This window comes from Ostrinia furnacalis, unplaced genomic scaffold (genome assembly GCF_004193835.3).
Source record: "Ostrinia furnacalis isolate ACB-3 unplaced genomic scaffold, ASM419383v2 OfSCF7708, whole genome shotgun sequence".
In the NCBI taxonomy this organism is placed as follows: Eukaryota; Metazoa; Arthropoda; class Insecta; order Lepidoptera; family Crambidae; genus Ostrinia; species Ostrinia furnacalis.
The window spans coordinates 85,406-103,352 of NW_021137947.1; the positions used below are offsets into that span (position 1 = coordinate 85,406).

The window sequence follows — 17,947 nt, forward strand, 5'->3', positions numbered from 1 at the left end:
AATCTTGATACTGTTTAATTTTTTACTTTTATGACTAACATGAAGTACGAATATACATTTTAGGTAGGTATGTGTGTGTATGAAGAATGTTGTTATACATCAGGTTTTTAACATAGGAAAATGTCTTGAAAATTAAATAAATCGTCTGTGAGAAAAGAAATGTCTGAGAAATTAATTATTTAAATTACCTACATATTTTCGCGTGGAACTGAAACATAGGCGGTGCCGTTCTTTTTGTATATGGCCAGGTCTGGGTTATTTAAGAAAAAGGTTACAAAATTTTACTAAGAAAGAATCTTGAGTGACCCAAAGAAAAAAATTGGAAACTTCTCCATTATTCAATCTTGCTTTATGAAATCTTTTTCAATTTTCTTTACATGGTCATAACATCTGCACCAATTTGTGAGATATACCTGAAAACCCCGATAAAGCAGCTATTAAGTAAGAATAATATAAAAAAACACAACCCTCCTTCTGACACAGTTGGGTAATAAACTAAATGTATCAAAACATTTCAGTCCAACTTACTGTCAACTTGACGACGCGCTTTAGAATCAAAGATCGACTTTGAATTATGCCTTATTTTACAATTCACATTGAAAACAATATGCCTTGCTTGAACTTTTTCGACTTTTTCACAAAAATAACAAATAGTCAAGAAGAGATTACAAAAATTTTGCAGTGGCTGACAGATTTCATAATTTTCTTTGACAGGTGACAATTAAACCATAGACAATTGCCATATGAAAAACACACTTTTCCAATATTTTTGTTTGCCATGAGATTCTGGTACACCTATACGTCACTAGATAATGTTTTGGTACTTGTACAAAGAAAAGTGTTACGTAAAATAAAATTAGTTTTAAAGAAGTTTCATCCGCAATATTATTAATAATAAATTATACACAAATATTAGAGTTAAGAACAGTATTTTATCACAGATGCATACAATTATTCATTATTAAGTATTGAAACATTATTAAGTGACGAAAAACGCTTGGATAATGAAAGTAACATAGGTAATAACAAAAACGGTTTTTCGGAAAAAAAAGTTTTTGTAGATGACTGACATGATGTGTAGAGAATTTGCAAAAGCAAAATAATTATAACTCCATCACGTATAGAAAATACGGTAACGTTCAAAAGTGATTTGACTACACGTTTGGCAGTTTCGATTGAAAAGTTTTTGGTTCGATTCTGGTGGAAAATATTATTACTTACACCTACATAATATTATTAAAAAAAAGATGAAACGCAAATGGTTATTATGATTATCATCAATGAAAATGATATTTTTGCAAAAAAATGTCCTACATATTTTATTCATCAACACTAAAAAAAAATTTATGTCAATTGAAGTTCCACAAACCAAATTCTTGTCAAATCACTTTTGGATGGTCACACTGTAATATTTCCCATATAAAAGCTGTAAATTAATATAATAATGGTGAAGCAATCAACTAGTCTAACTCTAAATGTTCTTTAGCTGAAATATCCGATGAAATCGGGTGAGGATCGTATTAGTACAGTCAGATAGAAAATAGTCTAGCAAATAAAAAATCCAGTTGTAATATTAATTATCCTGCTTTCGCCTCCGAGATTTATTTTACCGTGTAGTACCCCTGTACGACAACCCAATCCGCACACAATATTCAGCGTAGTAGTAGTAAAAAACAAAAGAGCGGGCAACCCCACCCCTACCACGCTGTGGGCTCGGTGTCCGAGCGGTCTCATTCCTTTGTGCGCACGCGCAACGACCGCACGCAGTATAAGAAAAATGCTTAAGTGACGTCACCAGGACGTTTTTACCGACAAAAAACGTAATTATTTTAAGTTGTGCAGTGTAGTGACGAGAATTAGACCCAACACAAGGTTGGTTGTAACAACTATTTTGTGTAAGTGCTCATACATTTTTATTATAAGCGTTGTGACACGACGCGTAACTTTGACCCATTTTTAGCTCCAAGTTAACGCGCGATGTTAACCAGTAGCCATTTTTTNGGGTTGCCCGCTCTTTTGTTTTTTACTACTACTACGCTGAATATTGTGTGCGGATTGGGTTGTCGTACAGGGGTACTACACGGTAAAATAAATCTCTTCGGCGAAAACAGGATAATTCAGATCGAACTTCACTTGGTAAGTTCGTTTGATCATCCAACAATATTTTTTGACTGTGCAATAGATCGAAAATAGTGAAATACATTCCATTTTATTGATTGAGTCTGACTAGAAGAGCCTTCTAGTTTTTTGTTTGTTTAGATGTTTGTATTTATATCAGTAGGCAATGTTGGGAGAAGTTTAATATCATGCAATGCAATTATGATAGGCGTGATTGGATTGAGAGAATGTAGCATGTATAAAATGTGTCAGTTTATACGGTTACTTTAAATTTGTTACAGTTACCGTAAAAAAACATACCTATTAATTGTTTATTTTACTCAAGTCAATACTTAAATTTGAAACGTCTTTTTTCATTTGTTACCATCTTCTCTGTGAAGCTGACATTATAATTTAGAATGTTTTGTCTACATAAGTATGTGGATTTTTTTTTAAAACGGATCACGTTACATAAATCCAAAATTAAAATTCAAAAATACAGCAAGAGCATGTAAAGTTTTAATAATTAGACGTAAAGTTAATTTAAGTGCTTATTAGCCATTCAAGATCAATTAAAATTTATTTAAATGCAGCTTCGCAACTATAGAATAATGAAAATGGTGAAATGAAAGATAAAACATGACAATCATGTAGTCAAAACAGTCGTCTTTATAAAAAAATAATACATTACCTAATGTTTAAATGTCTGAGCAACATTATCTATTTATAAATTATGTTTAAATGTATGTCTGAGCAAATTCTAGTCTTTGGGAAGTCATAGTTATTTAATTTATTTATCTTTAACAAGGTTAAGTTAGAAAATAATTAATAGATAGGTTTTGTTGCTTGTATTATAAAAAATACAGTATCTGCACTGGAATACGATCTTATTTTAGTAGCGAATGGCTAAATTAAAAAATTGCTTAATAAGCTCTACAGTAGTACAATTTCTGTCTTCTTGAACTGAAAAATAGTAAAAATTGTAAAACTACAAAATATTTGGGCAATAATTATACCTTAAAAGCACGTATGAATAGGCATCTGTATCTATTCCATCATTTGTAGTTTCTAAACAAAAGCAAGGCTATGATTACTGTCAAAATATATTATTATTTACTTAGCGAATAAAAGACAAAAATGGTAGATCAGAATCCTTTTAAGTAAGAGAAACGCTGCTTATGTAGGTGGTGTTTATCATACCAACGGTATTCTAGTGATGATTATTACCTACTGGACAATTACCTACTTACCTATCTCGAATAAATGTAGGTATGTAGATGGTATTCTACAGCTAATTCTGGCTCATAGTATTCTAAATCGAGACTCAGAACTCCATTAGAACTTAAAAATAGATTAAAGCCTGTGATTTTTTAATTAAACTAAGCACAGGTTTGTATCTATTATTGGGTTTCGATTTGAGTTTTATTAAGCGGAGTTATGTTTTTTTTTATCGTCTAGAGTCTAGAATGACATTTAAAACATTACGACTGAAGTTGTTAATTGTTTTTTTAAGCAAGTACTTATCTAGCATTAAGTATTTCAATTTGTTACCGGCTTATACAGCGTTTAGCTTTGTCCCACCATTATTTTTATTTTTGCCGTCTCAATTTTTTACAATTTTGTATTGGTTGAGACTAATATTTATAATAATAATATATTTTAAAAGTCAACATATATTTTTAGTTAAAAAAATAGTATTGCTGTAGCTTTAAAACGGAAATATGCATGGCGTTTATTTATTTTTTCTTTGAACTGTATAATTTTTTAATATGACTTATAGCTAGTAATTTTTTTCATAATAATTATAAGTAAAAGTCATTTGTTTTAAGAGAAACTGTAAGTTAAGAATTATTTATTTATTTCCTTTAAAATGCTAGTCTTCATTGTTTAAATATCACCAAAGAATATGGAAATGTGCAATTTTCAATTAAAATAAGTTTAATAAAAGAAAAAGATCATCTTAACCACTTCAATTTGAAATAATATTAATATTTTGTGAAGTTAAAAACAATTATGTAAGTATGTACTTAATTAAGTTTTTAAGTATTAATTCGGAATTTTAAGTACTTATTACGTTTCACGTGCATCATGTTTTATAAAAAAATTAGAATAATAAACATAAGAATATTAATTAATTTGCATTCAATTTACATTCCACTAATTAAGAGAATGTTAACATTACTATCACATTCAAAATAACTATATTTTTACATAACAATATTCAAAATATCACCAGTTCAATGTCAGTATTCAATAAAAAAATTGCGCACAACAAAAATGTAAAATGTAACACTTTCCCCCCCGACTGTACTTTACTCGTGTGCCCGACTCAGTAGTGTTACACATTATTTTTGTGAATGTATAGCGCGCTTACAGTGTACATAGTACGTGAATATGTAATGTAAGATTAAATGTACATTTTACAAAGAGATCGGATTATTTTATTTGTCAACAATGGATAAACAAGCTAACAAAACAAGATGGCGCTTAAAAATGGCGCTATTGTAACTTTAATGCTCATAAAACTTCTATTATTTTTTTATCCCTACTTTATCACTTCTTAATATAGCCATTACTACAATTGTATTTTAGTCCTCCAATTTTATAACTAAGTATGTAAAGATCGTCTTTAGTCGTTAAATCCTTAACATTTGGTAGGCACTAGGCTGGGTTGCGCCATCTTACTTTTACTTTAACAAACGTCAAAAATCTGTCAACCTCCATACAAAACCAACCGGTTATCGTTATAGTTGCTGTTAAAATTAGGTGGTGCAACTCAGCCTTATATTTTGCGAGATTCAGTGGGCTAATTCAAATGCATTTGTCGAGAGTAGAAATCGTCTGTCAAATAATTTTCTAGTAATCAATTTTGAACTGATTGTCAAGGTAATACAGTTGAAAATTGAATATCAAAGCCAGACTAGCGCCTAATGTCATTCAGCCGATGGTAGATGCCAAATTTCCAATATCGCGTACGAAGACGGAGAACTTTGTCAATATAGTGGTACATAAGGGTCATAATTAGTGGATGCCGACGATTTTCGCGCTGTCATCTCAACGACTGCCCACCCTTGTCGTTAGATCAGTCGACTGGCAGGTCTACCCCTGTCTACCCTCAATTAATAAAATTCAAAGAGACACTATCAATACTAAATGATTCAAGTAACATCAAAGGAATCCAGTGCTTTAAATACGCCCGTATTCACAAACATTACTATCAGGTCTCACAGTGCGCGTGGAAATAGGGAAATAGTTACTAGTTAAATGGTTTAAGTTACTTCGTCTTCGCTACGATGCTAAAATTAAATTCCATTGCACTGTATTTATTTGAATTCCTTTCACTCAGAGATTCGCTGCTCAAGATTGCGATGCTGACTAAGAAATTCTTCAGAAAAACGGAGTTTTATGAAACTAAGAGTAGGCGCACACCGTTGATTTTTCGTCGGCCGATAGTTCAGTCGAGCAGTTAGTTGATCAGTATGGGCATGTATGGGAGTGCGCACTCTACGCCGATTCGATTTGGCCGATTCTTCATACAAATTAAAATCGGGCACAACTATCGGCCAACTAAAAATCAACGGTGTGCGCCTACTCTAAATGTTACTAAGTAAGCCAAGTGTAGATTATAATAGAACACTAGCTTCTGCCCGTGACCTCGCCTGTGTTTATTTATTTATTTTATAGAAACCAACAGCGATACATTCAATTAGTCAGAAATCGTTAAAGTTCTGATTTAAACATTAAACCTACTGTCTTAAGCTTTCATCAAAATCCGTTAAGTAATGCGATCGTGAGATCCTGTGCCTATTGCAGTGGGATAGATAGGATCTGCTACTATTAATTTAAATAGGTGGATATTTGAACAGAATCTAAATAAATTGCGAAAAATCTGAACTTTTTAGTTTAGTAACATAACCGATAAAACTTATTCACTATCTTCGTCCATTGTCTCATCTACTGCCTGTAGCACCTTCCTCTTGAAAGTCCTTCTTTGTCTATCATTCATTTTGTTCATATCAGGCAAAACGCTCAGCAAAAACATTTTATTAAACTTGTGTTCACCATTTTCAGAGTTTTCAAACATTCTAGATTGTTTTAGTTTGAAATAAGAGGCGATGACATCTTCAAATACTGTTTCTTCGCATTTTTTTCGCTGTTTCTTTGGAATTTGGGTCTCTGGGTCATAAACAGTAGCGGCGTATAAAGATTGCTCGATTGACGGTGAAGGTGCGGGCGATAGTTGAACTTCTATTGAAGATTGTAGCTGTAATTCCTGATCATCCAATGGAATCTCATCCTCCAATTTCATATTTGGTTTGATTTTTTTATCCGACCCAGGTATTTTTATGAAGGGTATGGCAAACTGCATGAACTCGGCTAGGTAATACGGCCTTCTTCGCACTGAGGCATCTTTGTCCGTCCTTAGATGGCGTGCGAAGACCCCGCGAAGATTCTTCCATCGGTCCTTGCAATCTTGTACTGAAATAAAATAATCAATAATTAGTAAAACTTTATACTAATAGTGGAATTGATTAAAAACGTCGCGTTTAGACCCGTGATTCTCTATTCTAATCAATAAGCGTCTTATTCATTACTTGGAGCTGATTTTAGCGCGAACTTTTTCGAAACGCGCGGGCTCACGCGCTCATCTTTGATTTTGCTAACAGCGCTGCTGCTTAATTTTTACCAAAGTCAATCTAAAGGACAGCTCGCCAAAGGCCACCGTTTTAGCTATAAATACCTACCAAGTAAGGAAAAAACAATTTGTGGAAAAATACTTATTTATGGTGTAATTAAAAAAAGTTTGTTATGTAGTACAGCGCGCAGTGAAAATTACGCCAGTCTGACTGCAGCCTTAGTTTAGTAAGTAACGGAACAATAACACAACAAACCTGTGATTCGAAACTTCTTCCCGATATCGTACCAAGTTTTCTCAGTGATATCTCTCCTCGCATAATCTGGCATTCTAAAATTCCATAGGCACGGATGTTTCTCTATTTCCTGCACGAATCTAATGTTGAACTCTTGATCCATGGCGACCATTTTTGTCCTCAATCAACGGGGCCGCAGCGCAATGTAAACGAGTAAGCGACGCGGCGACTGTCGCGGTACTGGTGCAACAAAGATGGCCGACGCGGCGGAACGGCGACGTGACGCCAGCGCGAGACGGACTAGGGCTGAGCCTCGCGACAGTAGCGTCGCCATCGGGACGGAATAGCGTTACTGACGTATGACTGAGTTACTTGCGTTGCTTCTTCTCAGCACTGGCCCATTTATTGTCTCGACTCGAAGCAGTGGTAGGGTTAATAGACTGGGACATGTAAAAGTGCTTTTTAAAAGCCTACTTGCAAAAATAAATGAGTTTTAAGAGAGTTTTTATGATGTGATGCTGGACTTAACTAGAAACTTATGAACGCTTCTGTTCGGGTTTCGAAGTTCGACTGACTCAATAAGTTTTGGTAGGTAACATCAGCTTTTTTTTCAGAAGCCTAAGAGGCAAGCAGACGGTTCACCTGATGGTGGTAACTTAATTACGGCCGCCCATAGACACCCGCAGCCCCGGGGGACTTACAGGTGCTGCAAGAATCAGCCTAAATAATTGAAGGCAAAATCAAAGACAAACTGTTCATGCAAAATAACTTTTTCTCTTGGCCAAACACAAGCTGTGAGAGCCGTAAAGAAGAATAAAAAAGTTTACAGTCTGACATGACATTGACATTGATGACTTTTGCTGTCACTGTCAGTCAGGCAAGACTGTTTGTGTTGTGCATCAAAAATAATTTTAACATTCTAGTTTACCGATTGGTTTACCGTAATAAATTAAGATTAGTTTTATAGATATCAATAACAACTAAATGTGGCAGTCTTGGAAAAAACCACGGTAAGATTATTACAGTAATAACGTACTTTTGGAACTTCGTTTTAATTTTAGTAACTTTCTTCAACCTTAAGTTGGTTAATGTTACTTTATCTTCAAAAAAATAATAAAATAGTCACTTTTGTTACGATTTCTAATAAGATCTAGAGATATTGATGATCTCTAACACAAGATGATACAAACTAACCTAACTGGTTGCTTGTAAATTAATAACTTTAAACAGGTTGGAACACAAAGATGTAAGTAATGTTCTCTGATAATATTGTTTCAGAAAGACGACGAGGGAGAGCGAGGGAGTACCAATAATGTAACAAGCCATAGAACAAAAGACAGTGGAAGAACAGTGGTAAGTAATAGTACCTAGGGTGATTGCTATAGTAATTGGCCTGTACATAGCTATTGGCCACCTTGGCTAAAATAAAAATAAACAAGCATATGTACGTTATTAATAGTGGAAAAGAGACACAAATACTTTCTCTGAGCAATACGCTGTCCAATGTAGTATGTCAGAGTAAGAACAGATGGCACTCTAAACAGCAGAAGCTTTCTTTCGACAACGAGTCGTCCGAGTAGCCGCATGCTTGTCAAAATTTTAAGGTAAATATTTATGAAATTTGTTCGTAATTTAATTGTTTTTGCTTGTTATAGTAATTTTACTGTTTTTTTTTGTAAAGAGATAAATGGTAGCTTATGTAAATAGATTAAGTTACTTTGTTTTGGAATAGAATAACTTTAAAATTATACCGGCCAATAACTATACCACGTTTTAAATTTATTTCAGTTATTGGCCATAGGTGGCCAATAATTAAATTTTACTTTTATTGTATTTTTATTCAAGATTAAGTTAATTTAACCCTTTAATATTTGCTATTAAAATACTAACGTCCTAACCTATTAGGATCAGTAATTAGCCGGGGGGCCAATTACTGACACTTATGCACGGCCAATAACTATTTTTATTGATTTGTGGAGGACTTTCTACGGATTCCCCCAGAGCCAACTCGAAAAGGGAAGAGAAATATATCGCGATTACCGTTTCACATATCAGGCCAGAATATCAGAGGATTCTGGAAGAAAAAGCTTAAGAAAAAGAAATCCTCGAGAAAGAAAAAAGGGAACGGAAAATTGAAAGAGAATAAAAAAGAGAGCACAGAAAACAAAAAGCTGAAGAAAAGAAATCTGCTAAAATAAAAAAAGTAAGAATAATGTATCTGTATCAAAACAATAATAAATCTGTAATATTTGCAAAAAGCTCATAAAAAATAGACTTTTAGTATGCTCTGAATGTCACCGTGTCTTTCATAAATCTTGTGCAACAGCATAAATTACTGAAGAAGAAGGAGACAGTTATCTTTGTTACAATTGTTACAATGTTACTGAATGTACTGACGATGATGAGATAGATGAAGAAATCGATAAGAGTGATACTGATGACGAATTCTTAGCTAATCTTAAGGAAAGACAAAATGAGTTAGGATTATAAAGTGTGAAGTTTCAGTCATTTTTATGGGTTTTTTTCGGTGGCTAATAACTGTACTTCTAGGAGCCAATTACTGTGTTTTTGGGGCCAATAGCTAAATTTAATGTGATCTCTGATATTTTTAAAATTATTATTGTAATTCTTATCGTATGACACCAAATAGGTACTAGCTTAAATAGCAGCAATATTGTTTTCTCATAATAAAATATAAAAAGTAAACAAAAGTCGAGTTTTTGTTACATTTTACACAAGTTAACTTACACAACGCTCTTAAAGGGCCAATAACTGTAGCAATCACCCTACTTACCAAATGAAATTAAATGGTCTTCAATTTAAAACTCATTGTTAGTACTGTTTCAATGCAATACTAGAATACTTAGTTTAGGTAATGGAAAATATAATTTTATACATAGTGATATTGTTTTTATATTATTACATACTTGTAAGCTTATTATTTGGTAAATAAATGAGTATTAAAAATATATTTTATGATTTTATTGTTAGGTACCCTGTTGGATTAGACCTGGTTAGATACCCTGGAGGATTATCTGTTTGCCCGAGGCAGGAAAGTTGAATTTTTACTTAGGCTGGGTTGCACAATCTTATTTTAACTTTGACAAATGTCAAAAATCTGTCAAACTCCATACAAAAAACACCGGGTTATGTTACACTCACGGTTAAAGTTAGGTGGTGCAACTCAGCCTTAATGATTATCAAAAACTGAACCTATTTATTACCTAATCACTTGTACACACACTACACTTCTCAACTAGCATACTATTTGCTAAAAAAATCTTAATTTACAGGTAATTGAAAACTGATTGGCTAAAACTATGCAAGTTTTTTGAAGAAGTTGTCATGGGAGTATAGTTAAATACTCAGCAATGCCTGGTAAATAAAATTTTCTTTATTATTATGTAGGCCCAAGTATACAGGGTGGAATTTTGTAATGCCACCTGAAGGGAAAGTACTCTTAATACTGTGGATAGAAAACTTTTTCAAAGAAAACATTCCTTTATTTTTTTAAAGGAAATAGAACTGAATTCAAAGATTTCCAAAAATGTACTTGCTACACCCGGGAATCAAACCAACTAAAAAATTATAAAAATTAATAAGGATGAAATCTCTCAAACAAACTTAATAAATCAAATGAAAGGAAAACCATGAAATCATAAATTATTGTAATTATTTATAGAAAAATGTATGGTATGGTGGTAAATTTTCGAAAATATTTGATTGCAGTTCTTTCTTTTCAAAAATAAAGAAATGTTTTCTTTGAGTAAAATTTTCTATCTACAGTATAAAGGGTACTAATATTATTAAGGTGGCATTGCAAAATTCCACTCTGTATTAATAGCTAGCTCTACAATCACACACACACACACTAAAATAGGACAACATAAATATAGGCGCTGGTGGTGAGAGTTGGTGGCTGAAACTCAGTTACCTTTCTCTTATGTATTACAGAAAATACCATCTACCTACAGGATAAGTGCGAAGTACTTGGCAGGTAAAGTCCATGTACTCTAGTCATTCACTTAATAGGCTCCTTTTTCCAAGGATATTATTTGAATTAAGAATTGGCAGTTTTAAAAGATATTGTGGTAGGTACCATAACAAACTTTTTATTAAAATCATAAGTAATGACTGCCCTTTTCAAAACTCCAAAAAAGCATAGATTTTTTTGGGTAAGAAACCTAGACAAAGATCGAATCTACGGACTCAGGCATAGTAGTCCCGTACTTACGCAAACCAGTGGTCCAGGCGGTCGTCCAGTAAATTAAAATACATATTATTTGATATCAGGGTTTTAAAAACCCAAACGATAAAAAGGGGGTTATTAAGAAATACGCAGTTCTGGTAATGCCATAGATACAGGCGAAAAACACACGGAAACGTCTTCCTGTAACAGATCGGAACGCGGGCGAAGTCGCGGGCAAAAGCTAGTGGTCCATAAATTATCACGTGTTCCGTATGCAAATGTGACCACCCAACTAATCCTTCGCTAAAGGCGGGCTTAAGGCTGAGTGTATTGGATGCCGGTGTTGACAAATTAAGCCGTGACGGCTTTTAGGTTAGCGCGGTCTTGTGGTTGAATTCAAGCTTCGTTGGAGGTCTTGGGTTCGATTACCCAAGGTGTCACAGTGTCGCTTGATATGTTGTACTTGTACAAAGAAGTCTTCTTCATTTTCGTGTAGATAAAGTACTGGGGTCCTGGGTATAAAAAAATTGTAAGAGTTTGAACTGAACCAAAGAAAACTTTTACTCATATTATAACTTCGATTTAGTAAGAAGATTTTATTCGGCTAGTTTTTTAAAATTTCCCATTTCAACTGGTTATGGGCAATAAATTCCTTATGTAGGTTCGTACTGCTACGTCAGCTTGACTTCAGCTAAAAAGCATCATCATCATCCATGCATCAGGTTATTTAGTCTTAATTGCAGGAGCACGACCCTGTCTAATTTACCAAAGGCAAATGTAGGATTTGGCATACACTCCCCACGTCAGGCAAGACGAGTTGGGGATTTGATGTTCGCATATTTGTTCCTAGTCGACTTTTAAGATATCCAAGGAAAGAGTGAGTGGGCCAATTCTAGTCTGCTGGAACCATACTATCCGTAAACGAACTAAAGTCGCTGACATAGCCCGACGGATTAGCAAGCTGAAAGCCGCGTACCGGAAAACGCAGCGTGGGACGTCCACCTACAAGGTGGACCGACGACATCGTAAAGGTAGCGGGGAAGCGCTGGACGCAGGCCGCTACCAATTGATCAACATGGAAAGCATTGGGGGAGGCCCATGTTCAGCAGTGGACGTCCTATGGCTGAAATAATGATGATGATGGAACCATACGTCTGCTCTGAATCTTCAATTCACGTAGTTACCTAGAATAGTTGAAAATGCAAACGAATTTAGTTGAAAATCTATGGAGGCTTGGTGCTATTGATTGCTAATTTTGTAAAACAATAAGCTTAGTAAAATACCGACAAGCTAGTTCGCGTGCCTGAACACATTTCGACTGTACTTATACAATTTAATGAGTACAGTGGGCCCTAATATTGGGATTAGGCAACATTCTTAAAGTTATTTATTGTGGCAACCCCGAGCTATGGGTTTTGGCACGAGATCCTGCGGTCACACTGCGTTGTGTTGGTATTAAGTTGTTTATCAAACGCTATTTCGTTTACTTGGATGATGTGTTTTTCTATACTTACGAGCAAAAGTATGGAATCACCCCTTTGTGTTCTTAAGATCTTAAGAACTGAATGACTATGTATTGTATGTATCTATGGTATCAATTTTAAGTTTATAATATCTCCTTTATTAAATGGTACCATTTTTATTGATTTCTATTAGTCATTTAGTTCTTATGATCGCTCGGAATAAATAGGGTGATTCCATATATTTACTCGCGAGTGTAGTTGGTTTAAAAACCAAACTACGTAACCGATTTAATGAATTGCGTCGGGTGCTCTATGCCTATAGGTATATAGTTTGCCTAATGCCCGTTTTCACCATCAATCCCTAATTTTTAGGTGACCCCTATGGTAACAAATAACAGGAATTTTGTTTACATAGGGGTCACTCAAAAATTAGGGAATGATGGTGAAAAGGGGCATAATACATTTTCTTAATAAAAATATTCATCAGTATGAACTCTGAAGTAACAAACGCAACGCCCTGGGCAGAAGAAGCTAGTGATTATTGAAGATGGAAATTAATGTTCAGGGTCTCTGCCTTTAATAATTTCTTTATTACAAAAGTATCTACTCTCTCTATCACTTTTACCCAAGCTACCAACCAAGGTTGTGGGAGTGAGAGAGCAATATTACACTAGAGTGACTAGAATAAGTATCCTACTAATATTATAAATGCGAAAGTTTGTGTGGATGTCTGGATGTTTGTTACTCTTTCACGCAAAACTACTGAACGGATTTTGTTGAAACTTTACATTATTAATTAACATATAGGCTATAATTTATGACGATATGATGTGACAAATAAATTTCAATAAATAAATAAGACGAGGCTAAAAAGCGCAATCTATCGTCATTGGTTAAAATGTACAGCGCTGGACAAACTACTTTTTTTGACGTTTGTAAATATTCATGCGGGGGAAGCCGTGAAACGCCATCTATCAACATGATGTCTATAATAACAACAGATTTTACAAAATAAGGGTGTAAAACGAGGTCCACGCTTACGAAGTCGCGGGCGGTCGCTAGTAAATTGTAAAGTTTACAGAATTAGATCTCAAGTTCCGACATCGGTCTTAAGTTCGATAAATCTTAATCAAAGCCGCTAATCCGGGATTAAATTCCAGGCTTTAGTGGACCGGAGCTGTAGACTGGGAGAGCAGGTATTGTGGCTATTTAGTGACAAGTTTACGTGAAAATCGGGAGCTTAATGTTATACTATAGTCTGGTCCGTGAGCACGTAGAATTTTGTCCAATGATTTTTTGCGTAATTATGTTGCTATCGCGCTCGCACACTCACTTCGGGTGCCAGTCGCACAGTCGCACATTCGGGTCATTGGACAAAATTCTACGTGCTCACGGACCAGACTATAGTTGAAGCAATTGGGATGTAGGTCTGCTCTTAGGTATTACGAATTTTAAAATTACTCTATAGCAACGTTACCCCACTGCTGGGATGAGGCTTGTGCCCTGCAGTGGGACGTAGCAATACAGGATTAGGTAATTCGTTTTTAGAGCTGAACAATGTAGCATTTTGAAAATTATAAACAACAATCGAACTGCCTTATGCGGGAATTTAACCCAGTTCGATTTTTTCAACTTAATAATTTTCAAATTAGTTTGAGATGCAATTCTTAACGCTAAAAAACTAACATACAAATAGTCTGAAAACGGCACAAAGTAGTCTGAAAACCTCACGCAAGTAGGTAGTGTACAAGGTAACATGCCCATAAATGTTGTTCAAATCAAATCAAATTTCTTTATTTGCGTAATTTCAGGTACCTACACGCATAGGTATTTTGTCTATGGTTTGGGAAAAGAAAAACTTAGTAATTTAATATTCTACGTCGGCAAATGCATCGGAAAAAGCTCATAAAGCTAAAATCTGCTCTAAAATGTAATTTACATCAAAACGCCGCGTTCCCAGCGGGATTTCTGCATAAATCAATCAAATTATAACGTGATAAAATCATTTAAATTCCCTCGTTGGCACAGTCGGGGAGTTGAGCATCGCTGGAGGGTAGGATTAAATTTATTTCGAGATAGGAAAATTGCTAAAGCACTGATTCTAGTTTAAAACACTAGTAGGTACCTATACTTGATGTAAAGTAATAGACCACACTGTTTGTCAAGTAGGCTCTGCGTAATATACCTACTTACCTAAGTACTGACTGACATACATCACACAATCTATAAATTAGGTAAGTATGTACTTAAGTTACTTACCTATTTAGAAATAATCTATCTCGAGAATACATCATCATCATGTGAAGGCCACGAAGTATCGGAAAGCGTAGCGTAGGACGTCCACTCTCAAGGTGGACCGACGACCTCGTAAAGGTAGGAAGGCGCTGGATGCAGGCCGCAGGTCATTGGGGAGACAAGTGTTCAGCAGTGCACGTCCTAAGTCCTAAGGTGATGAGACATCACGCACGCAAAATTTATCTCAAGAGGTGACTACGGATCACAATAATTAGGCGGGTCTTCCAACCAATCCGGTGAACCGACGATCTGGTGAAGGTCGCGGAAGCGCCTGGATGCAGGCAGCGCAGGACCATTTGTAGAAATCCTTAGGGGAAGTTTTTGTCCAGCTGTGACAAAAAATTGTATAATTATGAAAAGGGAAGATGTAAAAGTAAAATAATTGGTATCCTTCCGTTTGGCCAAATTACTTTTCGCCAAATTTCACTTCGCAAACAACTTATCGCCAAAGTTTCATTTCCCAAATCAACTTTTAGCAACTGTACTTTTCGCAACTAATTCATTTGGTCAAATTATCATTTGGGCAAATTTTACTTGGCAAACGTTTATATAGCAAATGTTTTATGTTGCCAAATATTATATCCCAAATAATTTGTTTGGCCAAATTGACACTTCACATACTTACCCACCGTTACCCACAAATCAAAGTATAAGGCACATGATCATGGTTTTCACAAGAATTTTATGTAAAACATTGCAGGAAATAGTATGGTTGCAAAAAGTAGGTATTACAGAAAAAAGTAGGTTAGGTTAGGTTAGAACAGTGACCCTTAAAATGCGCGAAGGCGAGCGAAGCGTGCCGCGGCAGCGGCCGCCGAGCGCTAGAATCACCTCTATTGTTAATGAATCGTTTGGAAATTTCGATAAAAAGAATGAAATAAGGAAATTAATGTAGAACAAATTTTATATTAACTACCCACTAAACAAAATAATAACCACAAGCTAATTTGTTATCCATTCTATGCACCAATCAAATTATTTTGTAAATAGTTTATCGTGAAATATTTTTGCCTAATGAAACATTTGGCAAACCATACTTTGCCAAACAATAATTTGCTAAACAATAATATGCCAAAAACAACATTTGCGAATTAAAAGTTTGCAATAAGTTGCTTTGCCAAATGAGAATTTGCCAAATGAAAATTTGCGAAACGTTGTTTGCGATGTGATAATTTGGGAAACGTTTTTTGGCCAAACATTAGTAATCCAAAATAATTAGGTAAGTAAGTAAGAGTACCGCTACCAATCGATCAACATGGAAAGCATTGGGGGAGGCCTATGTTCAGCAGTGGACATCCTATGGCTGAAATGATGATGATGATGATGATGATGAAGTAAGAGTAATCGCAAATTGTTTCTTTTACAAGTTCAAATAGAAGTGAATTAATTTCACAGTCAATCGTTTTAACGTAGCTTACGTAGCCACTGAAGTTTTGGCTCTACGTGCCAAGTTACATATACAATGGCTACAATCTTACCAACTTTCTTTAAACTTTACCAAAACTTGGCAGTATTGGAGCCACTGGTCCATATCTCAGTTCAGTTGTCAGCAAAATCGACAATAAGCTATTTTCACAACATTAACATCTATACTAATATTATAAATGCAAAAGTAAGTAACTCTGTCTGTCTGTCTGTATGTCTATCTCTCTTTCACGCCTAAACCACTGAACCGATTTTGATGAAATTTGGCATAGAGATAGTTTGAGTCCCGGGAAAGGACATAGGATAGTTTTTATCCCGGTTTTTGAAACAGGGACGCGCGCGATAAAGTTTTTCTGTGACAGACAAAATTCCACGCGGGCGAAGCCGCGGGCGGAAAGCTAGTTAACAATAAGCCTTAGACTTAGCTATTTAGAATTTTATTTAGGTACTATTCAAACACAAGGAAAAAATATTTTGGGAAGTCTCTGTTTTAATAACAATTCATTTTACGTAAAAATTGTGTCAGAGTGTGGGCCGGAAGACGTAGCGTAGGCAGGCCTCCTACTAGGTGGATCGACGATCTGGTGAAGGTCGCGGGAAGAACCTGGATGCGGGCAGCACAGGACCGGTCGTTACGGAAAGCCTTGGGGTAGCCCTTTGTCCAGCAGTGGACTCCATTTGGCTGAAACGAAAGAACGAACGAAAACATTGTGTGTGTTGGCTGAAACGAAAGAACGAACGAAAAAAGTAAGTTAATGTATTAAGTAGGTAGTAGCTAGGTGTGGTACACAATTTTTAATTTTTTTTTGATGCAATTATTTATTTAATTTGTATTTTGAATCAATTTCTTATTTTTTTCCGAAGAACTGAAAGGTTATTTTAGAAACTTCTATCAGTTAGGTACGTACCTATTTCACCAAATCTTAGTTAAAATAATTCATATTTAAACCAGAGTACAAGACAAGTAGCAAATAAATAAGGAAAAGTTTACAGTCAAAGATGACCCATGCGCAACCGCCAATGCATTTCTGCCTAACGCCATCTCGCCTCTGAGCGCTAGTAATTAACACTACTTCTTTCGCCCGGCCTATTTACCCGGCGCCAAACCCGTAAAGTCTGTTAAAAAAATAAGAGCCGCCCCAGGCCTCATTCAGGCCTTCCACTTCCTGAAGACAAAAGCCTTTTAAAACTCTTTGGGAGCAGTGAAAAATATACGTAAGGTCACTAGAGCTTAAAGGCGTGCGAGAGAGATCGGCAGCTAGTGACGTGTATAAGAGCGAGCAGGATGGGTGTATGAAAATCAATTTATTAGGTAGTGACGTCACAAGACGCGCACGCGTAGTCGCCGGTTTCCCGGGATAGGGTTGCTGGTGGAGGGGAAAATTACTCGATTGTTGGGAGTTTTTGGTGCCCGGGGAAATGTGTTTTTTTTTGTCTAAAATAAAATTTGTCTTCCGAAGTATCTGAACATAAAATAATAAGATATGTTATCTAATTGAAGGAACTCGCCTCATATTTTTTTAAAGCGAGTTATCAAATCATTGAGGATAAAACTACCTGCCTAAAGTATTGACTATAAAATATTGTATTAATTATATTTTATTTCC

General features: G+C 35.2%; 1 protein-coding gene and 1 long non-coding RNA gene across 2 annotated transcripts; one reads left to right on the forward strand and one right to left on the reverse strand.

Annotated features, from left to right (window-relative positions):
* Positions 1 to 5,769: 5,769 nt before the first annotated feature.
* Positions 5,770 to 7,224, reverse strand: LOC114365961 (uncharacterized). The gene is made up of 2 exons (XM_028322709.1): positions 6,990 to 7,224; positions 5,770 to 6,576 (listed from the first exon to the last, which is right to left on the reverse strand). The coding sequence occupies exons 1-2, from the start codon at positions 7,138 to 7,140 to the stop codon at positions 6,023 to 6,025; spliced, it is 705 nt and encodes a 234-aa protein (XP_028178510.1). The 5' UTR covers positions 7,141 to 7,224; the 3' UTR covers positions 5,770 to 6,022.
* Positions 7,225 to 7,855: 631 nt separating this feature from the next.
* LOC114365953 (uncharacterized) lies at positions 7,856 to 8,468 on the forward strand. The gene is made up of 2 exons (XR_003656988.1): positions 7,856 to 7,978; positions 8,247 to 8,468. It is a non-coding gene; the product is annotated as an uncharacterized LOC114365953 (long non-coding RNA).
* The last annotated feature ends 9,479 nt before the right edge of the window (positions 8,469 to 17,947 follow it).